The sequence below is a fragment of the Heloderma suspectum genome, chromosome W (assembly GCF_057233095.1).
Source record: "Heloderma suspectum isolate Gila_16-S chromosome W, 16-S_ref, whole genome shotgun sequence".
NCBI classification, from domain to species: Eukaryota; Metazoa; Chordata; class Lepidosauria; order Squamata; family Helodermatidae; genus Heloderma; species Heloderma suspectum.
The window spans coordinates 60362963-60388148 of NC_139475.1; the positions used below are offsets into that span (position 1 = coordinate 60362963).

Consider the following 25186-nt stretch of genomic DNA (forward strand, 5'->3'; position numbering starts at 1 on the left):
ATTCTGTTTTGGCCAGTGGGCATTTTCTTGGCCTTCTCAGTCAAGGCCTCCTTGTGACAAATCTCTCTGATGTCTAAGTCATTTATTAAGAGCTTATAGCCAAGTCTCTGAGTTCCTCAAAATGGCCAGCAGAAGATTAAAACAGGACAAAAGACGGTGGAAGATGATTGTCAAGATTCCCTTATACCCCACTTCAATTCCCAAACATACACAGACCTCGAGAGGCTTCAGTCTACGGCTTTTAATGCATTACTTCACAGGGTCATACAGATGCAAATTCTCAGAGAAACTCTCCATCTACCAAGAAATGCCCTCAGGGGATCCAAATGGAATTTACAAGCGCCGTTTGAAGAGGGAGGCGGTCTCCCTAGCCTAACTTAAGCGGGGGAGGTCCCTCTCTTCCCATGAGGCCTCTAAGTGCAGCCTCTCATGCAAGGCCAATCGGGTAGACCATCTAAGTTCCGCCCCTGCCTTCTCTCTCTTTGCTCTGCGCCTGCATCCAGCATCTATTACATCACCCTCCTGTTCGCTGCCTCTCATGCGGGGCAGGGGTGAGGAGGGAGCCATCTGGACATTTGTAACCCGAGAAGCCAGCCCAGTCATGTCTGTGTTGCACATAATGCTAGTTTCACCCCCTGGAGGCTAGTCCAATTTGCCTCAAAGAGGAGAGTCAACTTCAGGCTGGGTCCAACTCGATTTTATTGTTTGCAAACAGTTTGACAAAGGAGCTCACGCTCAAAAGCAGAGTCGACCCTGAGCAACTCCCATGCTACAGTTTTATCACCTCAGCTTGCATTCCTTAGCCAGCGTGTCACATTGATTGGTTTTCAGCACTCAATATGCCAACAAATTTGGAACACTCAACAGTGGCCACAAGACTGGAAAACGTCAGTTTACATTCCAATTCCAAAGAAGGGCAACGCCAAAGAGTGTTCAAACTACCGCACAATTGCGCTCATTTCACATGCCAGCAAGGTGATGCTCAAAATCCTACAAGCTAGGCTTCAGCAGTATGTGAACCGAGAACTACTGGAAGTACAAGCTGAGTTCCGAAGAGGCAGAGGAACTAGAGATCAAATCGCCAACATTCGCTGGATCATGGAGAAAGCAAGAGAATTCCAGAAAAACATCTATTTCTGCTTCATTGACTATGCTAAAGCCTTTGATTGTGTGGATCACCACAAACTGTGGCAAACTCTTAAAGAGATGGGAGTACCAGACCACCTTACCTGTCTCCTGAGAAACCTGTTCGAGGGTCAAGAAGCAACAGTAAGAACCAGACATGGAATAACCGATTGGTTCAAAATTGGGAAAGGAGTACGACAAGGCTGCATATTGTTGCCCTGCTTATTTAACTTATATGCAGACTACATCATGAGAAATGCCGGGCTGGATGAATCACAGGTCGGAATTAAGATTGCCAGGAGAATTATCAGCAACCTCAGATACGCAGACGATACCACCTTACCACCTTAATGGCAGAAAGCGAAGAGGATCTAAAGAGCCTCTTGTTGAGGGTGAAAGGGGAGAGTGCGAAAGCTGGTTTGAAACTCAACATTAAGAAAACTAAGATCATGGCATCTGGCCCCATCACTTCCTGGCATATGGAAGGGGAAGAAATGGAAGCAGTGACAGATTTTATTTTCTTGCGCTCCAAGATCACCGCAGACGGTGACTGCAGCCATGAAATTAAAAGACGCTTGCTCCTGGGGAGGAAAGCTATGGCAAACCTAGACAGCATAGTAGGAAGCGGAGACATCACCTTGCCGACAAAGGTCCGTCTAATCAAAGCTATGGTTTTCCCAGTAGCAACGTATGGCTGTGAGAGCTGGACTATAAGGAAGGCTGAGCGCTGAAGAATTGATGCTTTCGAACTGTGGTGCTGGAGAAGACTCTTACGAGTCCCCTGGACTGCAAGGAGGTCAAATCAGTCCACCCTAAAGGAAATCAACCCTGACTGCTCGTTGGAAGGACAGATACTGAAGCTGAAGCTCAACAACAACAAAGTTTGCCTGGCTACCTTATCTTAGGGTTACTGCTCACTCATTCCAGGTATGCGCAGCTCTCACAATACTACGTGCTGCTTAAGGCACATACAATGGCTTTTAGGTTACATTTTTACTACAATTCCCCCCTCAAAAGACATTTCTCAAATTTATACTCTCTTTGGTCCAGCGGTGGACTACGCATTTAAAGGCGCAAACTATTATCGCTGTGGCATTGACGGTTTTCTCTAAACAGCAAGTGAGGCCTAGGACACCTTTGTTCTAGCTACTAGAATGTTGACAACAAAAACACATTTTTGGGTGTAAGTCTGGAATTTGAACTTTTGGAACTCAGTTTTGTTCAGTTCATCAGGAATCCTTGAAACAAGAGTGCCCTCTCTCTGTAGAGCTACCTGTGGTTCTCTAATTAAGGCAGGCAACAAAGTAAAGGTTCTGACAGTTGATGGGTGTTCGTAATACAAAGCAACATTGTCTCTATTCTGCTTAAGCATAAGCTCACCATGCCTCTTAAACTAATGGTTTTTGTTGTTTTTTACTTGAGTGGGGAGTGTTGAGGCAACTAAACTTAAGAAGGAGAGAATAATGCGCATGAGTAAGCGTTAGGAGAAAGCTCTCATATGAACAAATACTTGAGTCCTTCCAGGGTGTCAGGGTGGACAATGAGCCCATAGAATCCCAGAGTAGTTCTGATTCTGAGGGAGAGGAGTTGCTCCTGGGAGGGGAGCGTGCTCCTCTTTCCCAGGGCCAACAGCTGATGGAGATTCCTCCCACCAACATTCCTAGCTTAGATAGCAGTCCTGGGAGTAACAGAGCGCGGATAGCAGACTTGGTGGACGCGCGACGCCGACGCAGAGAGTGGCGCCAGATGGAGGGCGCGGAAAGGAGGCGTAGTGCCCGGTTGGCGTGCAAACAACGGCTGCACCCAGAGGATCCAAGGGAAAAGGGGAGGGACTCTCCCTAGTCCTTAAGTTCAGGGGTCTGCCAGTAATTCCCTTTCAAACGGGGACCAACTGTTCCAACTTAGGGCATAGGTACTGTGCTGCTCAGATCTAGCTGCAAACGGTATAGTTGTTAAGTTGTAAAAGAAGAATAAAGCTTTAAAAGGAATCGCTTTGTCTGTGTCTGGACTTGGCTACTAGATTAGACTGAGAGAGGCCTCCAAGGAGCCCTTGACACAGGGGTTCATTATTCCAACGGCTGCCTTCAGGTGAGTCAGCTTCCGGTGTGACCCCCTCTGGTGCAGGTGATGCCTTTATTCAGTGTGATGAATCCAATTCTTCCCTTTAGCGACTTTTATAGCAGTGGGAGTGATAAGTAGGATCTGAAACTGGACCCTTCCACTTCTCGGTAGGTGGTTCATCTTTCTAGGACTGGATTAGCACCAAATTGCTGGGATTGAGATTATGCACTGGAGTGTCTAAAGGCCAGGATTGGTGAGGTGTCGCAAACCTGTGAAAACAAAACAGACTGCAAGGCAGTAACATAATCTTGAATCTTAAAACTCTTACTTCTAAATTCACATTTAAGCTATCAGCCATAGGTAATATCCGAGGTGGGCGCTTATGGAACGTTTAAAAGGTGTCAATTTAATACTTCCCTTGGGGGTGCACCGTACTCGAGTCAAGGTGATCGGCAAGGCCTGTGGCCTTTCAACTTAATCTTTAAACAAATTCTAGTGAGCATTGTCTTTAAGGTGGGGTTCATCTTCTCAACTTGACTTGTAGATTGAGGTTTCCAAGGGGGGTGTAGCTTCTAGTTAGTTTGTTATGCCTGGGCCACTACTTGCGTCACTTGTCCAACAAATGGGGGCCCTGATTTGATTCACTCTCTTTAGGTAACAAGAGCCTAGGGATTACGTTTTAACAGGATCTAGGTTACTGTCTGTGCGGTGCAGTCAATTGGTTTTATTATTACTAGCAGGTACCGATAGCCATGAGTCTGGGGCAACTCTGAAAAGTCAATTTGAAATCTCTGAAAAGGATAGTAAGCGCATGGGCGACTTCTCATTTGAGCTGGGGGCTCAAACATCTTTGAATCATTTTTGAGGCACAAAGGGCAGTTAGCCACTGCTCTCAGGTCTTGCAGCAACCTGAAGGAGGTGCTATCTGCCTCGGGCACACCCAAAATCGGGGTGTTAAAGGGGGATGATCCCTTTATTAGCTAACCATAATTTTTTGAACTTCTCAATGAGCGGCTTCAAGCCTGCACAGGTGGCTTTCTTAGGAGGATACTGCCTCACGCACACAGGGCTCTCTCCCTTTTTAAAGAAGATTTTAACTGGTGTTATGCATTTGCTCGGGCAGGGGTTCTGTCTGCCCACACACATGGATCAGCATTCTCTAAAATCTCAGTCCCTTTGTCCTCTGACACAATCTTGATTGCTTGAAGGGCCATCTGATAATTTGAGCTCTGCTTTATTGGCAGCTGTACTACAATCTGATTATCACGGAAGAAGATTTTAGCTTGCAGTTTTGTTAACAAGTCCTGCCCCAAGAGGGCAACCAGGCATGCAGATGAAACTACAAAGGCATGTTCCAGTATGTTATGTCCAATCTTCGTGAGGAGGGGCTTACACAAGGGCAATTTAGTTTTTTTCCTTCAATTCCTTCTATAGCTACATGCTTTCCACTTCCTCTCGCCGGGGGGCTTCACAGGGATCATAGAAAATGTGGCTCCAGTATCTACTAGGGCCTGACAGTCCCTGCCACCAACCCTTACTTTTACCTTGGGATTCTCCCGAGCGTTTGTTCGTAGGGTGGTGGCCTACAGAAAAAGCTCTCTGTCTCTTCATCTCTACAAAAGCAGAGTCGACCCTGGGCAACCCCTGCGCTACAGTTTTATCACCTCAGCTTGCATTCCTCAGCCAGCGTATCACTTTGATTGGTTGCCAACGGTTTGCCTGGCTACCTTATCTTAGGGTTACTGCTCACTCATTCCAGGCATGTGCAGCTCTCACAATACTACGTGCTGCTTAAGGCACATAAAATGGCTTTTAGGTTACATTTTTACTACACCATGATGCTGGCCCTGTTTTCAGCTGCTGGCTGCTGCTACTGCAGTCCTGGGGGGAGGGGGTGTCATTGTGAGGGTCCCCTGAGTCCAGACCTCCTCTTAAGGTGACACTCCTGACTGCCAGTCTCCTTGGTGCTTGCATTCTTTGTCAGATCTCTGCCCCTCAAGGGTCTCTCCTGACTTTTTTTCTTCCCCCCCTTCCCCCCCTCAGGGAAAGAGCTCCCAGAGAGAAGCCCAAAGCTGACCCTCCCAAGTCTTGCCAAGGGCCAATCAATGAAGCTCAGATGGCAGCCGCCGTAGCCCTGGACAAGCTGGAGCTGAAGGCCAAGCCTCATCCCCCATCATCCCAGGACGCCATCCGGAATCAGGGTAAGAGGGGAAAACGTGGCCAGGGGTTGCTTTCAAGCAGGGGTGGGCAGCAAGGCAATCTCCAGATGTTTTGAACTTCAGCTGCCAGCATTCCTGGCCATCAGCCCCCTGCTGGCAGGGGCTTCTGGGAGCTGAAGTCCAAAACTTCTGGAAATCTACCTTCTGGCTTTAGAATTGGCTGAGGTGTCCAAACAACAGCTCTGGCTTGATTTTTATTTTAAAGTATTTATAGACCAGCCTTTATTTCTCAGCTGCAGGGCAGCTCTGCGTTCATGCTGTGGTTCCCTAGAAGCTGAGGAAAAGCACAATATGTGGGGTGTGAGGTGGTGAACTCAGTTTCCTACCGATAGTATAACTGTATTAATGAATACAAAACCAACAACAAAACCAAGTTACTAGGCCTCAGGGCTGGAAGAATGGCTTCAAAGGTGTGTGGGTGCTGCTGGTTGAAAACCAAGACATCTGAGGGATGGCAGAGTAAGAGTTACAGTGGCCAGCAGTTTCTGTTTCCTGCTTTGCCCCTTGGCTCTTCCCAGGACAAGATCAACTCTGTACCATGAAAGAGGGATAATACACATCTGCAGAAAAGTGTCTTTTTATATTTTACATGCACAGCCCTTGGATAGAAATCAGGGGTGGGGAACTTCAGGTCTGGGGGCCAAATATCCCTCTTGGGGTCCGAATTCGTGCTCTGGGATTCCCTAGAGGGCTGTCCCCCCCCCCCGCCACCATCTATCATGGTCTTCTCCTGGCTTCTAAAGGGTTGAAACGCCTCTCCCAAGGCTTTGTTAGTGGCAGGAAGAGCTTTAAGCTACAATATGCATAACCGAGACCTGGGCGGGTGAGCAGGGAGGAGTCAGTCTCTCCCAGCTATGCCCACCGGGGTACTTGGTCCAGCATCAGGGAAGGCTTGAAGGCCGGGGAGGGGTGTTGCTGTGGTCTATAGGAATTCCATCTCCCTCTGCAGGCCCCCTGTCCATGTGACTACTGGTCTGGAGTGTTTGCACCTTGTGTTGGGCCAGCGGGACAGATTGGGGACTCTGTTGGTGTACCACCCACCCCGCTGCTCAACCGACGCCCTAGGTGAGCTGACAGAGGTGGTCTCGGGTGTGCTGCTGAGAACCCCCAGACTGTTGGTTCTGGGGGACGTCAACGTTCACGCCGAGGGCACCTTGTCAGGGGCGGCTCAGGATTTCATGGTCTCCATGACGACCATGGGACTGTCCCAAGATGTCATCGGCCCAACGCATGTAGCGGGGCATACTCTAGACCTGGTTTTTTCAACTGGACAGGGAGATGGTGATCTGAAGGGACTTTGTCATGGTCAGATCACTGTCTACTGAGGTTTAGACTTAGGGCAGCTTTTCCCCTCTGCAGGGGTGGGGGACCTATTCAGATGGCTCGCCCCTGGAGGCTAATGGATCCAGATGGCTTCCAGAGGGCTCGGGGAGGGGGTTCCAACTGATATGGCTGGTGCTCCTGTCAAAGCCCTGGTCGATTTGTGGAATGCAGAAATGACCCAGGCAGTTGACACCATCGCTCCTGAGCGCCCTCTCCAGAGTAGTGCTCGTACGGCTCCGTGGTATACCCCAGAGCGGAGAGTGATGAAACAAAATAGGAGACGGCTTGAGTGCAGGTGGGGAAAAACTCCTAGTGGGTGCAAACGAACCCTGGTGCGTGCCTATGGCCAGGTATATTCAAAAGCAGTGAGAGCGGCAAGGAAAAAAAAATTCACGGCCTCTATTCAATCGTCCGTATGCCGCCCAGCGGAGCTTTTTAGAGTTGTCCAGGGCCTTTTACATTCTGGCCCTAAGGGCACTGTGGAACCATCTGAGGCCCGCTGAGGCTAGGCACTTCCAGGATAAAATCGCCTGCATCCGCCGGGTTGTAGACTCCAGTATTGCAGCAGGTGAATCTGGTGAGGTGTCCAGAGCACAGCCTTGTCCAGGTTTCTTGGATGAGCTTCAGTTGGCACAGCTCGAGGACATGGACAAGGTGCTTGGACAGGTGCGTGCAACCACTTCCATACTGGATCCTTGCCCCTCTTGGCTTATAAAAACTGGCAGGGCCAGAACAGCTGGCTGGGCCAGGGAGGCGATAAATGCCTCCTTGCGAGAGGGAGTGGTCCCAGGCCGCCTCAAAGAGGCGGTGGTGAGACCACTCCTGAAGAAACCCTCCATGGACCCGGAAAAACGTAATAATGTTAGGGCAGTAGCGAGTGTTCCTTTCCTGGGCAAGCTTAATTAATTATTATTCTAGCCTGGCACTAACATTATTATCTTTTCGGTGCCAGCTTAAGACCTCTCCTTTTCCCAGGCATTTGGCAGCACATGATGGGTTTTAATCGGTCCTGGATGTGTCTTTAGTTAGGACTGACAGTTCAAAGTTGTTTTCAGTTATATGTTGTTTGTGTATATTGTTTGTGTGCTTTTATGTGCATTATTGTAAATGGCTTTTAAACTTTTTATATTGTATTTAATGTTTTAACTTCTGTAAACTGCCCAGAGAGCTTCGGCTATGGGGCGGTATAGGAATGTAATAAATAATAATAGTAATAACAACAACATGCAGGTGTTTTTTGGTATTTTGGCCCCAACCCTTTGCCTTCAGCCCCGCCCACCACATAAATGTAGCTCCTGAGAGCTTTTCCAAAATTGAATTTGGCTCTTAGGGTGAAAGAGGTTCCCCACCCCGATATAAATCCTAAATAAATCCCCCTCTCCCCTGCCCCCCCAAGTCACTTTGCCATTCATCAGTCTTTGTCTTTTTAGTGAAAAAGGAGCTTTATGGCTGAAGCTGCTGCAAGTGATAAAGGAGTGTCTGTGGATCAGAAGGGAGGAAGATGGTGAGAAGTGTGAGGTCACATGTATATATGTTATGAATCTGGATTTATATGTGTGTATTAATGTTATGACTGCGTTTTCTGATGGTATGAGTGACAGGAGGTCTGATGTATTTACATATGTGAGATTGGCTGAGTGAGGGGTGTGTGTGAAAAGGTGTGATATATAAACAGGTAGTTGAGCATGCGTAATTTAGATAGGGAACACACTGGGAACGGATAGGGAAGAGTTTGGATAGGGCTTGTGAAGAGATGCAATAGTGACTAGGATTTGTATGTACAGTATAGAAGTGGTAATTACGTGTGTGTGGGGAGAGAGGATGGAGATATATATATATAGATATAGATATAGATATATGTGTGTGTGTGTGTGTATGTATGTATATCTGAATGAAAGATAAAAAGACTAATAAAAGAATATTTAAAAATATATTTTAAGCTCAACGTTTCAGTTTCCGCTCTCAGCAGTAGCTTTTAAAGTGACTTATTTACTGGTTAACACCTTAATGCTGTAAACAGCTCATGGCTACAAAAAGGTAAAGTCATAAAGAGAATAATACAGGTCAGAATAAAAGTCAGCGTGTCCTCACACCTCATGAAGTAATGGTGTTGGACCAGAGGTAAAGGCCCGGGTGACAGCGTTCCTGTGTGTGTGGTGGAAGGTGTTGCCTGCTGTGGGAAAGGCCTTACTGAAAAGGTATTCTCACTGGTAAATAGGCAGGAACACTGGTAAACAGGCAGGAACACTACAAGAAGCAGCTGAGGTTCACATCACAGGGGAAGTGGATGAAGCCAGAGAGTTTAGTATGGCACTGTTGGGTGTCAGAGAAGCCCAGCCACAGAATAAGCTGCCTAGGTGGGTAGATTAGTGGTAGAACCCCTGCTTTGTATGCAGAAGGTCCCAGGTCCAGTCCCTGGTATCTCCAGGTAGCAGAGAATGGAAAAGATCCTTCTTGGCCTGAGACCATGGAAAGCTGCTCCCAGTCCAGAGAAGACAATCCTGGTCTAGAAGGACAAATCTTCTGCCCTGATTTACCTTCCTATTTTGAGAGAAGGATGTTTTGCTTGCACGAACTGAATGGAAATCAAAAGATGGGTGCTTACACCATGGGTGCAGAACGTCTTTCAGCCTAATTCAATTTTAGAGAAGCTCTCAGGGGCCACATTCCAGTGGTGGGCAGGGCCAAAGGCAAAAGGGTGGGGACAAAGGTAAAAGGAGCAGGGCCAAAAATACTAGCATGTTTTAGCTGATTACCAGTCACTAAGCCCTTTGGAGAGGCATTCCAACCTTTTAGAATGGGGGAAAAAACTGCACAAAACATGGGAAACCAATCAGCGGTTGGGGGAAAGGGGTGGGGCCAGGGGAAAGGGGCGTGGCTGTCTTGGGGAACTGATCTTAACAGAGCAGGGTGTGAGACGGCGGTGGAACATTTTTCCTCCTTTCTCAAGGGGAATGTCTGTCTGAAATCCACCCCCTCTCTAGAACTCCTTGGCGGTTGTACAGGAAGACTCGTCTGCGCTGTCCATCTTGGGAGTCTGTTTCATTTGTCCCTTAACCAGGGTCACCGTCCAAAAAGACAGAAAGGAGATGCACATCAAAAACGCCATCCTCGAGGTATCTCTCCCCACAACCCCAGCGTGGGTGTGGTAGAAGCTGGAGAGGACGTCTGCTCTTCTCCCAAGTGTGCCATGGTTGCCAGTATTGTCTCACAGGGAGGGGGGCTCCTGTTTCCCCAGCACACTGCAAAAGAGCCAGTGACTGCATCCATCATGGGAGTTCCACACCTTCAACAGGGACTGCGAGAAGGTCAAACTCGGCATGGAGACCATAGCCAAGTAGGTGTGGCTGCGGAACGGAACGGGCTGTTGCTCCCCCCCCCGACACACACACACACACACACCCCTCGCCGCCAGCTGTACTTCGTTATGCTCTGTCCTTAATCAGGGTCTAATAATCAGTCAGTCATTGTTATTGTAGATTGATAAACTTTATTACGATCATTGATCAGCACCTTATATGTACATGTACAATACTTGCACACAACATGTGTAATTATACAAAAACTCACCCCCCCCCCCATGACCCCAGAGTATTGGCCTGGGGGAATAGTACTATTTTACTAAACGTTTGCGGCAAGCGCTAGCAGCTACACAAAACCTGGCCACCTTATCTGTAATCTGAGCATCTGGAACAGAAAGATAAAATTCATTTGATCTGCCTGGCATTATTTTGTGAAATAGGCATATGAAACCACAGCGAATTTCTCAATAAAAAGAACACTATCAAAACATGCCCAACAGTTTCCATATCCCCTCCATCATAGGGGCATGTACGTTCATGGTACGGGACCTTTCGATACCTTCCCTCTAAAAGTGTAGTTGGTAAAACATTAAACCGAGCTTTTCTGAATTTTGAGATTGTTAAATTGGTCGGATAATTTGCAGGCTCAAGTACCTTACTCCCAGAGAAGTGATATTTTGTGACAGAACTTAAATAGTTCTGTAGTCCTTTATCCCATATTCGTTGTTTAATAGTTAGTTTAGCTTTAAAATATTCAAGGGCATTTTACTGTATATAACCATTGGTTCTTTCAGTTTTAACAAGAAATCTGTTCCTGGGACCACTATACAAATCACAAAAAAAAAACACCATAATGTTTATTAGTCCCTATTTGTGGACCCCCATGTATACAAAGCCATTGAAATAGGGGAATATTTGCATTGCTCCCATCCAGATAAGACAGCCTGGAAAGAGAATTCCATAACTGCTTTTCTCAACTCAAAACAAGTCAGGAAATTAAAAGTACTCCAGGCTTATATGATGGAATATGGTTTAATTGATTCTTGGAGAATTTTACATCCTGCTGACAGTATACTTTTATTTTGCCAGTTCACCATAATTGCTTTAGATTAGACTATTTTTTGATGTCTACAACTTTAGTATGTCAAATCAAAGATTGCAGGATTGATACATTGGTAGTGTCAGATTGTACTCCAGTATGTTTGAAACTGCATTTCCTGATACTCCTAGGGCCCCTAGTCCTTGGCATTTTAATGTTTCACTTCTTAATGATGAGAAGTTTAAAACCCAGATGTTAGCTGAACTCGCAGAGTATTTCAATACTAACAAGGGTACAGCAGGTTTGTGAGCCACTGAATGGGAGGCTAGTAAAGCTTTTATAAGGGGCTGAATTATCTCTTATGCTTCCTATCAAAAAAAGCTTTAAGAAACTCAACAGACGCACTTAAATAAGAAGCTGAAATCTCTCATAACTCAGTTTGCCACTTCCCCCACAGCACAACTCTATCAAGAGCTACAGAATACTAAGTGTAAGTTGAATAATATCCTTTCACAACAGGCGGAATTTGCTCTGACTTGTCTACGGCAGAAATATTGGGAAAATGGTGAATGTCCTAGTAAGATCCTTGCACATCGTCTGAAACAGCATCAACATCAAAATGTCATTTCAGCTATTAAGGATGAGAGTGGCTTCTCCTACGGACATAAACTCACAATTTTTAAAGTTTTATGCTGTCAAGGGCTCCTTGGAGGCCTCTCTCAGTCTAATCCAGTAGCCAAGTCCAGACACAGACAAAGGGATTCCTTTCAAAGCTTTATTCTTCTTTTACAACTTAACAACCCTACAGGTAGCAACTAGATCTGAGCAGCAGAGTACCTATGCCCTAAGTTGGAACAGTTGGTCCCCGTTTGAAAGGGAATTACTGGCAGACCCCTGAACTTAAGGACTAGGGAGAGTCCCTCCCCTTTTCCCTTGGATCCTCTGGGCGCTACCGTTGTTTGCGCGCCAACCAGGCACTACGCCTCCTTTCTGCACCCTCCATTTGGCGCTGCTCTCTGCATCGGCGTTGCGCGTCCACCAAGTCTACTTCCCGCGCTCGGTCACTCCCTGGACTGCTATCTAATCTAGGAATGCTGGTGGGAGGAATCTCTGTCAGCTGTGGGCCCTGGGAAAGAGGAGCGCGCTCCTCTCCCAGAAGCGACTGCTCTTCCTCAGACTCAGAACTACTCTGGGATTCTATGGGCTCAGTGTCCACCCTGACATATGCTGATCTGTATAGTACTGGTAATAAGATATCAGTGCAAGATATGGATCTTTTTTTTTCTCAGATTCATCTTCCACGTTTAGATTCTTCACAACAACAGCTCCTTTTAGCTCCTCTGCGTTTAGAAGAAATCATGAATGTAATAATGAAAATGAATACTGGGAAATCACCCGCACCAGATGGATTCCCAACTGAATGGTATAAAACATTTTCTAGCTTCTTAGCCCCAAAGTTGTATTGCCTGTATAACCATATTTTTGAAGTGGGCTCCCTTTCTTCATCGTTAAATGATGCTTACATTACTGTGATTCCTAAGCCAGGCAAGGAGCATACCTACTGCGTAAACTATCGACCTATATCATTAATTAATGTAGATATCAAAATATTAACAGCAATCTCGACCGATAGATTACTATTGGTCATGGCTGTATTGGTTAGGCCAGACCAGGTGGGATTTATTAAAAATTGACAGGGGGCTGATAATCTTAGATTAGTTGTTGATCTGGTTGCCTTAAACTCTGAAAGAACTGATCAGGCAGCCATAATTTCCTTGGATGCGGAAAAGGCCTTCAACAAAATTCATTGGAAACTTATTTTTACTACATTGACTAATTTTGGTTTTCCTATAGAGTTTTTGTAGAGGAAAACCACCGGAAGACTACTGTATATCGAGGAGATAGGGATGGTGTGCCACACACTATTCCCATGTCTCCTGGAAGACCTTAAAACTTAGGCCTCCTTAAGGCCCTTGGCTTGAAATTTATTTTCCAAAGTCGGTTGCAGGTGGGGATGGTACGGCCTTGGAATGCAGGAGGGTACCATCTGGCTGCTGTCCACCCGCTTTGGCTTATCTGTTGGATGGTACAGCCATGTAAACACATCATTATGAGACCCAAACACCACAGGTGTGATTAATTGAGGTGCTGTCCCAAGCGGCACATAGCACTCAAGGGATTAGGGTATAAACCCCCCCCGTTGCTCTGCCCAAGAGGAGCTTCGATGCAGACCGGACCGGGAAGGTGCTGCATGCTGGCCACAGACTGGGGTCTCCTTGTTGTCGTCCACTGGGGCTCCCGACAACTGATTGAGGAAAGCTTGCTTGGTATTATATATTCTTAATATCCTTTTGCCTGCTTTAAATAAAATCCTTTGACTTCAACTCACTTGTGTGCTTATTGCTCCTGAATCCAAAAAAGAACCCTTGCCTTTGGCAAGACAGTTACTGAAATGGGTTAAAATTTTATACTCCGCTCCTAGAGTGAGAGTAATGACCAATGGTTTATTCTCAGCTTTTTTTTTACTAGGGTGGGGCACCAGACAAGGTTGCCCACTTTCCCCATTGATATTCAATTTATGTTTGGAACCCCTGGTGTGTGCTATTTAGATAAAATAATAGTATTCATGGATTTGTCCATTTTGGATTAGAATTTAAAATTAGTCTTTATGCTGATGATCTTTTGCTGTTTATCTCAAGACTCCAGTCGTCGGTTCCAGCTTTGATGAAATTGATTAATACCTTTGGTGAATTGTCCAGCTATTCAATTAATTGGTCAAAGTTGGAAATAATTCCGATTGGACATAGCATATACTCTAGTGTATTAGCCAATTGGCAATTTCGACAGTGCCCAGAGTTCATTACTTAATTGGGAATAATTATTCCTAGAGATATATCTCAAATGATTACTTTAAATTTAAACAAGTTGATTAATGATATTTCATGAGATATAGATAGATGGGCATCTTTAAAGTTGGGTTTATGGGGTAAGGTGAAGACACTTAAGATGAATACCATACCCTAAATTACTTATGTTATACATGGGATCCCTATATTTATACCTGGCAAATATTTCCAAAAACTCAGTGCTTTGTTTCGTAAATTCTTTTGGGGTTACTCTCCACCAAGAATATCTTTAAAAAGGATGCAACTTCCAATTAATGAAGGTGGGTTCGGTTTTCCGGATCTATCTATGTACCATCGGGCCTATTTACTGACCTCTAATAAATTTTGGTCTTTTCCACTCAAATTAGATTTTCCTCCGTGGTCAGTATTGGAATCTTCTTGTCTGTGGCCTCTCTTTAAATGGATGGCATTAGGTTTTCGGCATATTAAGGTAGACAGAGCTCCTTCCACAATTTTGGCACTTAGGGAAGTCTGGCGTATAATGTCACGTCAATTTCCGTTTGATCCATTTCCCCATGCTAAATTGACTTCATAGGGAAATCCAGATTTAAGAATTGGCAAGAGAATGTTTTTATCGCAGACCTGGACAGATAAAATGATCTTTACTTTAGATCAATTAGTGGGGGTTGATGATGAGTTTTTGTTATTTTCAATTTTGCGAGATCAATTTGATCTGCTGGCTTCAGCGGAATGGCAGTACTTGCAATTGAAACATTTGTTGGTATCTAGATTCGGTCCTGCTGCTTTCACTGCCTTGGAGTCTCCTTCGCTACTGGAAACACTTATTGAAGCTGATCAGATGTATCGACCTACGATTCATGTTTATAAGCAGTTATTATCAATGAATAAATATGACACAAGTGGTTTACAGCAGGAATGGAACAGGGAATTGGAACATCCTATTTTGCTTAATCAATGGACTGCCGTTTTGGCACTGTATCGGCGATTTCAATGGATCTTCGGTTACGCCTTATTCAGCAAAAGCTCTTGTTTCGGGTCTATTGGGCACCACAATGTCTTTTTAGCAAAGGCTTGTCAAATTCAGCTAATTGTTGGAGGTGTAATGTGGTCCATGCTTCCCTTATTCATATGTTTTGGAAATGCCCAATGGGCGCCTCCTTTTGGGAGGAAGTTATTGTATGGATAAATGTTGTATTGGAAACCTCTTTAATATTTACTGATGTAAATGTTCTTTTAAACTATTTACCTGCTTCTTGGGAGGTAACACATGGTCAGCGTAAATTGATTTTTTGTGCCCTTTTGGTTGCTAAAAGACTGATGCTATGATACTGGAAGGATACAAGCTCACCGCCTATAACGCAATGGACTGAAGACTTAACAACACTAGCAACATTTGAAAGAGTGGTATATAGGCGTAACTTGAAAATGGACTTATATGCAGATATTTGGTCTGCTTGTACTGAAGTTTATGTGTAACCTATTTTTCCCTCCCCCCCCTTCTCAAATATTGTAATATCAGAAACTGAGGATTTTTGAACATGTTGTATTTTTATTTTTATTTTGTTTTTTTAGGTTTTGTAATGTTTTCAGTTTGTTTTATTTTGTAAAAGTTCACAATAAAAGATTGGGGGGGGAAGTATGGGAGAGAGATCTCTACATTTACATTTTTATTATTATTTACAAGATTTATATACTGCTCTACATCCAATAAAATTCTTAAGCAGTGAACAATGTAAGAAGAAAGGAAAAAAAGAATCGAAATACAGACTTAAAATCTTTAAAATCAAATTATGCTCCTAAAAGTGTGGCTCGTTAGTCAGGGAATAATTTTTTAAATAAAAATGTCTTCAGTAGGTGCTGAAAATGACACTATGTTGGTGCCTGCCTGAGATGAACAGGCAGGAAGTTCCACAGAAAGGGAGCTGGTACACTGAAGGCTCTACTCTGAATGAACTCCAAACAGACCTCAGGTCTATGCGGAACTGCCAGGAGTGCCTCATCTGATGACCTCAGTCACTAGGCAAGCTGGTAAATGCGCTCTCTCAGATATCTTCAGATATTATAACGATGGTCCCGTCTCCTAAATCCTGTTTGTTTCAATACTGTCCCAATCTTTCTTAGCATTTTGTAAATCTAACCAATCTCAAATCCAGGGCTGGGCAACTTGTAAGCCAAAACATCTGGAGCGCCGCAAGTTGCTCATGTCAGCATCTGCTCAGTCTGGGAAGCTCTGCAGCTCCACCTGGGGGCCAGACAGCCTGGCTCACAGTATTTGCAGGATTAGGCCCTGGCCCTGCAGGTGCTCCCAGGTCCTGGAATGCAGACCAGCTGGGAGCCTCAGGGAGCCCTATGAAGAGCTTCCTCTTCCTCTCAAACCTTGCCACAGCAACATGAGTCATCATAGCGGCAGCATCGTGGTCCAGCTGGTCATTCCTAATCTTTCCTACGCCTTGCCGGTTCTTGGCCCCTGCCTGCTCAGACGCTGCTTCTGCCTCTGGCCCTGTGGCCAACCTGCTGGCAACTGAGCACTGCCTGCTTGGATGCTGCTTCTGTGCCTGGCCCTGCTGCCAAAAGGGAAAGGCCCTTGGTGAAGCAGTGTGAACTTTCTGACAGTTTTCCAACTTGGTGAGACTCGCTCTATAAAATCCTGAGTGAATTAGCCTGTTATCTGTTCTTGTCTGAGAGAAAGAAGGTGCACCTCCTGCTCAGATAAGCAGCCCTGAAGTACGGTGCCCTGTCACTCCTCTGGAAACCAGAGTGACGGGACACGTAAGCTTTCTTTTAGCATACAAATAGGTTTCATTCAGATGAAGAAATGATGTTCCTTTAAATATGTATTAGTAGTGGTGTGTACAAAGCTCTGCAAATTCAACAGCATTTCCAGTGCCCCTACCATCCCCAGCCAGCAGGGCTGGTAGAAAAGAAAACAAGAAAAAAAGAATGGCGTCTTAAAGAACAAATTACCCGAAATCTGTGCTGAAACTAGACTTAAATAGCCAGGTGCTCTACCTTTGGCCTTGATAAACATACATGCCACTTCACACTGGCTGAACATCAAGAAAAACATCCTGACTGTTAAGAGCAATACAACAATGGAACCCATTACCTGGGGAGGTGGGGGGCTCTCCCACACTGGAGGCATCCAAGATGAGGCTAGACAGCCATCTGTCAGGGATGCTCTGACCTGGATTCCTGCACTGAGCAGGGGGTTGGACTCGATGGCCCTGTAGGCCCCTTCCAACCCTACCATTCTGTGATTCTATGATTCTAGGAAGTACACACACTGCTGCCCCCGCTTCACCAAGGCCTTGCCCTTTGGGCAGCAAAATAAGTTTTCTCGCAGTCCAGAAAGAAGCATCCCTTATCAGTTAGAAGGCACACAGTGTGAAGAGCGGGTACGGTGCGTTGTTTCAGCTTCTGCTAGTAGCAAGAAGCGTGGCTTTCGCTGTATGTGAACACAGCTATGAGAACAAACTCGAAAAACATGAAAATGGCCAACTTTCCAGCAAACCAGCGTACCTGTGCTATGGATCACTGCATTATTACTGCATATGATTCTGGGCAAATTCACACCTGACTGCTTGCCAGTCTTCTGAAACCAAATGTAATGCACTCCCCGCTTGAGTTGGAGAACAAACAAAACACTATGCATGCTCAAGAGCTAATTTAGCTCAGCAATGGTCTTATCAGCACAGTTGCCTGCTTATCTTCAGGGATGAGCTACTTTGGTGGATAGGAATTTCCTGCTTATAATGAGCAAGTTACAATTACCTTCTCATGGTCACACACACACACACACACACACTCTCTCAATCCCATCAGGAACCTTGCCTGAACCAAACTACTTAGCAGGCCTACCTTCACAGGAGCATTCAGAACACAACACACACAGACATCCCTGCAGCCCAAAGGGGTACAGTCCTGGCCTCCAGTCTGTTTTTTGGTCCATCCTAGAAATGTACGGATTTTATGAAATCCATTCCGTCTGCATTTTGTGGATTGTCAGGTGCCTTTCATTCTGTTGCCCACTCATTGGTGGAATTGGATTTTTTCCAACTTCCCGAATTTGTATCTAAATTCTCCCCAAAATGTGCAACCCCACCATGCGCATTTTCATGCTTTAGCCTATGGGGGAAATGCGCATTTTCAGCTGGTGGCTCTTTATTTTATGTATTTTCTATCACTAAATTTGTGTAAAATTCTGGAATGTAAAAAAAAAAAAACCGGTCTGCAAGTCAGCGGACTCCGTGTGGCTTGGGGAAAAGCTGGTCTGCTGTGGAATCTCTGGGTCGGATTCATATAAATCTGAACTCATTTGATTCTGTTGTGGATTTCTCCAGCATCCTAGTCTGTCTCAAACTTGGTTGGCTTAATTATTGTCCATTGCAATTGTTGGTTTGTGTTAAGCAGCCTTCAGTGCCGGTGGGTAGAAAGGCAGGGCATGTACACGATGGTTAAAACTGAAATAATTACCAGCCTTATGGATAGCCATAAACAACAGCCCTGGCTCCCATCAGCCGTTATAGTAGTCATAGTACTGGAATGTGAAGGACTCGCAGGACTGAATAACCTCAGCATTAATCCATTTTTGGCTTTCTTCTAGGAAAGGATCAACTTCCTGGAGGGGACGCACAAGTTTTTCCAGACCATTGGATTCAAAAAGGCCACCCTGAGTGTTGCAGGACAAGGTATGGCTTTGTGGAGCAGTCAAGCAGTGAACCAGGAAGTTGCCAATTCTTGAACTTCCTAGATGGCATTAAACAGGCAATGTTGAGTCTTGGCTCCCCCTCCGCTCCCCATGGGCAATATGGGGATAATACCACTGGCCTGCCAGTGGTTGTAAAGCAGGGATGGGGAGCCTCTTTTGGCCTGAAGGCTGAATTCAGATTCCAAGAAGCTCTCGGGGGCCACATTCTTGAGGTGGGCAGGGCCAAAGGCAAAAGGGGCAGAGCCAAACATTTAAAAAAAGACCAACATATTATAGCTTAAAGGGACAGTCCTATGCATGTTTAGACAGAAAAAGTCCTACAACTCCCAGCATTCCCTAGCCAGCCATGCCAGTTGTAGGACTTTTTTCTGGATGGGGAATGCTGGGAGTTGTAGGACTTTTTTTCTGTCTAAACATGCATAGGATTGCACCTTTAAGCTTTTTCTGCCAGTACCTGAGTCTTAGGGAGGCATTTCAGCCTCTACTGGGGTGGGTGGGTGTGTGTGGGTGGGGGGAAGAGATGCAGAAAAGCTGGGAAACCACCAAATGATCGCTGGGTGGGGTAAGGGGGTGGGGCCATCTGGGGAGCCCATCTGGGGAGCCCAGGTGGGCTGGATTTTCATCCTGGGTCTGAGGTTCCCCACCCCTGCAGTAAGGATTAAAAGTAGATACTGCACGGGAAGCACTTCTAATCTTTGAAAGTGGTCCATAAATGGTGATTTCGGGACTGGCACAATGCACGCCTGCACTTCCAAATTAACCAAGACACTGCTGGTTGTAGTCTGACACATCTGGAGGCAAGGCTGCTCTTGAAGGCCTGAACGTGGCTAATGGATGTGGTGTTGTGTCCAGCATGGCAGGTGCAACAGGCAGGGGAACACACACACTGGAGAATGGGTGGAGTGCTAAAAGGGGGATTGTCCCCCCACCCCCCAAGAGACCACTGAGGACTTCGACATGCTGAAGGAGGCCTTGGAGAAGCTGGGCAACCTGAAGGAGCACAAGGAGAAGCTGCTGAGCAGCAAGCCCCTGCAGGCTCAGCTGGATCGCCAGCTCTGCATCTTCAAGCCGTCCACCCAGGCTTTGCGTTTTGAGCTGCTCAGCTACTTCAACCTCACCAAGGAGCTGAAATGGGAGCAGAGGCTCCGATGAGTGGGCAGCCACATCGTTGGCAGAAGTGGGGGGCTTACCTGCCACAGCCTAGATATTCTCATTATTTTGCAGCCTGTTTTGTATCCTGCTTCCCCGCGTAGCTGAGCAGGGCCCTCCAGGAAGCCCATAAGCCGGGTATTGAAGGTTGCCCTCTGCTCCAGTGTTTGGCAATCACCAGACAGGCTACTCAACAAGATCAGCCTTGGATGGCCTTCTCTCTGTCCCATCAGCCAGCACAGCTAGGCTGGTGAGGGAGAGGGCCTTCTCTGTGGTGGTCCCCACTCTGTGGAACTCCCGCCCTAGGGAACTCTGCCATGCCCCCTCTTTAATGAGCTTCCACCATGCGTTGAAAACATGGTTGTTCAGGCAGCCATTTGGGGTGGGTTAGGGTATTTTTAGACGATGTTTTAATGTGTGATTTTACTGCTTTAAATTGTACTGTTGTACATCACCCAGAGTGGCCGGGTGACCAGCCTGATGGGCGATTAAGAAATTTAATAAATAAATAAAATTATAGTACTGCTGAAGATGGAGGTACCATTTAGCTGCCAGGGCGAGTAACAGTGACAGACTTTCTCTGAATTAATCTAATCCAGACTTCGCCAACTGCAGGCCCTCCTGATGTGTTGGACTACAACTCCCATGCTGTGCTGGCTGGGAATGATGGGAGTTGCAGTCCAGCACATCTGGAGGGCCTGCAGTTGGGGAAGGTTGCTCTAATCTTTAAAAGCCAATTGAATCTGGTTGTCTGTAGCTGCAAGGTGGTGCCATCTTTGCCAGTGAAGAAACGCCTAGTGAGCAGGGTTTGGGGAGGCTGCTCTCTCCCTGAACCCTTAGAGCCATGGGGGAAGAGGCGTAGCTCAGTGGCAGAGGTTTTGCACGCAGAAGGTCCCAGGTCCAGTCCTTGGCATCTCCAGTTGAAAAAGGTGACAGGAATGTCTGGAGAGCTCTGCAGTGGTGTACATGAGGCCAGTGCCTTCCCCTGTTTTGTCCCTTTCTTGCATGCTCCTCCCCTTTGGGCCTGTGTTCCATTTCTGCCCCTGCCCCCCCGAAGGACAGAAGCTGTCAAGGAGGCCTCCATGCTGAGGACCAAAACCATGCAGGAGAAGGAAGAGCAAAGGGAGCCGAGGAAGTACAACTGCACCCTGTTGTGCATCTGCTTTCCCTAGAACATGGTGGCTGTGGGTGGAGGACTGCATCACTGATTTTGTGCCATCTACTCTTTAGCTGAAGAAAAGATTTTTAAACATCCTGTAGCTTTCTATGTGGGCATCTCAGTGTGTCTTGGAATACTTAAAAGAATACTTACCACCACCATCCGTTCAGATAAAACACAACAGACACCATGTCTCGTACAGAGTCTCATCCAAAATTTCAATAATGCTTTTATTAGAGAGATTATGTTGTATATTTCCTTCATTTAACCCCTCCCCCTGCCCCCACTAAACCTCTAAAGAAGAAATAACTTTAGCTTCCATTGATCTGAAGCAGAACAAAGTGCCGTCTTCTCTTTACAAGGAACATAGAGTATGTTCAGGTATCTCATACAAAAGATACGCTCAGATGTTTTACAATATGCTAAAAAATACGTACATACAGAGCAGTAAAGGTAGGGAACTAGGCATATCGAATGGCATCGGAGGAGTCAACAGCAACCGTAACAGCAGCGGCAGTTTGCTCCACCTTTGAAGGAATTTGGGGGGGCCCCAACACAGGTGCTGTGAAAACACAAAATTTCACTCACAAAAAGGTGGGTCTATATCTCTTCTTTCTGTATGAGGCACGCATGTATTATGGAAGGGAAGCCACCTTGTCTGAAACTACATTTGGGATGGCTCCTACCATTGCAACCAAAGGTGAGTGAGGGGAGACATGAGAAAGGTCTACAAAATTATGCACGGTGTGGAGAATGTGGATAGGGAGACATTTTTCTCCCTCTCTCAAAATACTAGAACCTAATGGGGTCACCCCATGAAGCTGATTGGTGGGAGATTCAGGACAGATCAAAGGAAGGACTTCCTCACACAGTGCACAGTTAAACTATGGAATTCGCCACCACAAGACATAGTGATGGCCACCAATTTGGATGGCTTTAAAAGGGTGTTAAACACATTCCTTGAGGAAAAGGCTATCAATGGCTGCTAGTCATTTATTTATTTAAAGCATTTGTATCCCACCCTATATCATTAAGGTCATATGATGGCGATATGCTACCTCCAGTGGCAGAGGCAGTATGCTCATGAACACCACTTGCTAGGAAACATGAGCAGAAGGGTGCTGTTGCACTCATGTTCTACTTGTGGGCTTCCCACAGGCAGCTGGTTGGCTACTGGACACAATACTGGACTAGATGGACCTTGGTCTGATCCAGCAGGGATCCTACATTCTTAACGTTCGCACCATTCTCTCCAGTGATAATTATTGCCAACTGAAGTTTGGCCAATGCCAAGACAGAAGGAACTTCTCCTGGTCTTGATTTCTGGTATTTCAGGAAGTTCTTCCATTGATCACTCATTGAACACAGAAAGCAATTCCCCACCCCTTCTTTCCACCACCCAAAGATTGTGGGGAGAGCTATGGCCAGAGAGTTTGAATGTATTTGCTGTATATATCAGGAAGCTGCCTTAAACGTGGTCAGTCCACCCAACTCAGTATTACCTGCACTGACTGGCAGCAGCTCTCCAGAGTTTCAGACATGGGTCTTTTCCAGCCCTACCTGGAGATGCTGGGGATTGAACCTGGGATCTCTTGCATGCAAAGCATGTCCTCTACCACTGAATTACAGCTCTTCTCCTAAAAATAAAGATGCTAGTCCTCATGGTTCTGAATAAAGGGTGGTCCTAGAAATGCTGGGACTGGAACCTGGGGCTTTCTGCATGCTACAGCCTCTCACTGAGCTTCTGTGGATGTTAAATATTGGGCTACTTACACCCCCTATGAATTTGGGAGGGGGAGGGAGAATTAAGGTTTTCCTCCTGCCAGCTCAGTTTTGGCATTGCAGACTCCCCCACCAAGGAAGAACCAAGAAAGCCCCCTGAGTTTAAAGGGGGGGGGGCAGACATTACATTGTGTTTAAGGTGGGCTGGTTCAAAACATTTGAGATGTAGTAACTAAGTAATGGTTAAGAAACTGAGCTGTGAATGAGGAAGGCCCTCCTTCAAACCTTCCTTTAGTTATGAACTCACTCATTGATCTTTGGCAACCACTGTTCTCTCAGCCCTTTCTTATTTGCAGTGCAAAGACAATACTACAGGTCTACCTTACAGGGTTCTTGTAAGGATTACAGAGGATTTCTGTGAAGCGTCTTAAGACACACAAATTGTATGAATTGCTTGTTTTAGTTACCGACTTCAATGTTCACAAGAGGCCTGCAAGTGCAGTTCTACAGGGCCCATCTTAGTTTCATTTCTATACAGTGGCCCAGTTCACACAACTATCAGGAAATGCTTTATCTAATCATGGTTTCTTCAGACAACCGTTGTGGCCACAGACTCCCTCCTTCCTTTCCCTCATGAGCTAATCATGCAAAAATGTAAACAAGGTGTGTCAAATCACAGTTTCCCATTACATACGAACCAGGAAACGGTGGCTTTCATCTCCAATTACAAGCCAAGATATCCAACTGCAGTTTGGCTCCTGATATGATAACCTGCTTTGTAGTCAAGAGATGAAAGACGTAGTTTCCCAGCTCAGATGCAACAAACCCCAGAGGTTTTGCATTAAGACAAGAGAGAGAAGGGAGGAAGGAATACATGCCCACGACATGTGCTCTCGGTCTTAATTAGCCACAGCTTACTGGACTGAGGTCACAATGTCTGAACTGGGCCAGTGCCCATGTTAACACAGGCACTGTATAAAACAGCCTTTCCCAACCCATGTTTTGGACTACAATCCCCTAGATGAAGTCCAAAACATCTGGAGGGCAATAGCTTGGGGAAGGGAGCAAGGTGGGATGGAAAACAATGGAAAGCCACTGCCATTCTTAGTGTTGCATTTTCTAACATCTGATACCATCAGGGCAAGAATCTAAAGGGGTGGGGGGGACTTCCGGGCAGCTTAAAGGGGGTTGTTACCAGAGTGCCTCTGAGCAGGAGGGCAACTAACTGAACTAGTTATCTCACCTTTACTTTGCTGGATGCCCATGAGTATGCAGTCGTCGTCCTCCTCTTCCTCCGTGTCTGCCTGAAATCCATCCACCTCTGTGGTTTCAGCCTTTGTGCAACAACAACAGGAGGCGCCACTGTCAGACATCACTGGCTGATAAACAGATTATGCCACTCCTCCTCCCCAAAATGAAAGAAAATCCCTGACCCCAAATAGAGACATGAAGCAGGGGCACTGAAGGGGCAGGGGCATTACTGGAAGAGGGAGAGAGCTGAGGGAAGAACTTGAAAAGGAGGTATCTTTATGGAGGAGAAATCTATGCCACAAATGTGGAATCTCAGGCCCCATGCCCCTTTCCCCCAACCACCAATCCTTTGGTGGTTTCCCAGTTTTTATGCAGTTCTTTTCCCCATGCTGAAAGGTTGAAATGCCTCTCCTAAGGCTTCGTTCTTGGCAGAAAGAGCTTGAAGCTCAAATATGCTGATATTGGGGGGATTTGGTCACTGCTCCTTTTGCCTTCAACCCTTCCCACCACCCCCTGGGAGAGTTTCTCTGAAATGGAGTTCAGCCCTTGAGCTGAGATTCTGCACTCCTGGTCTATGCCTATGCCCACTGGAGAAGGTGCAGGGCAGGGGAAGCCAGATCCCAGCAGCAGGAAATGATGTCAGGGAGCAGGGCCATGCCTTGATGTCATCTGGCCACCCACCAGATTATGGCTGCCTACCCAGGTCTATGACCAAAAAGGTCTTGTCTGCTCCAGATTGGCAAGATAGTTAAAGGCATTCTAGTTCAGTGACAGAGCCCCTCCTTGGCATACCGAAGGTCCCAGGTTCAAGCCCCAGCATCTCCAGTTAAAAGCATCACATAGCAAGCAATGGGGAAAGACTTTTTCTCTACCTGATGAGGCCCTGGACAGCTGCTCCTGGTCAAGAGTAGAGAAAACTGGCCTAAGTGGATAAAGCGTCTGACCTAGTGTAAAGGCAGCTTCATATGAACTGTGGGTGAGGGGGCAGTGCAGAAAAGGAGATGGCGTACCAGCTAACTTCACACATTGCCTTGAACTGTTTATTTCTCCCACCCTTCCGTTGAGGCGCTCAGAGTGGCACATACGGTTCTCCCCCCACCCCCTTTTTAAACGCCGAACAGAGAAGGCTGAAAGGGATTGACTGGCCCAGTGTCTCACAGCAAGATTCATAGCTAAATGGGGAATTGAAGCTGGGTCTCTAATGGTCTATGTACTACAGATTTCAGGCGTGCACGATATGGGTTGTTGAATTCTGGGTTGT

General features: G+C 46.2%; 1 protein-coding gene and 1 pseudogene across 4 annotated transcripts in view; one reads left to right on the forward strand and one right to left on the reverse strand.

The window, feature by feature from the left end:
* The first annotated feature begins 3270 nt into the window (after positions 1-3270).
* Positions 3271-20965, forward strand: LOC146334071 (UBX domain-containing protein 6-like; annotated as a pseudogene).
* Positions 20966-21067: 102 nt separating this feature from the next.
* Positions 21068-25186, reverse strand: part of LOC146334072 (chromatin assembly factor 1 subunit A-like) — a 70386-nt gene continuing 66267 nt past the window's right edge. For all 4 annotated transcript variants that reach the window (XM_084825166.1, XM_084825165.1, XM_084825167.1 and 1 more), the window contains 2 exons: positions 23918-24008; positions 21068-21514 (listed from right to left, as the gene is read on the reverse strand). In XM_084825166.1, the coding sequence (XP_084681292.1) occupies positions 21414-21514; positions 23918-24008 (192 nt within the window). In that variant the 3' untranslated portion in view covers positions 21068-21413. The remainder of the gene's footprint in view (positions 21515-23917; positions 24009-25186) is intronic.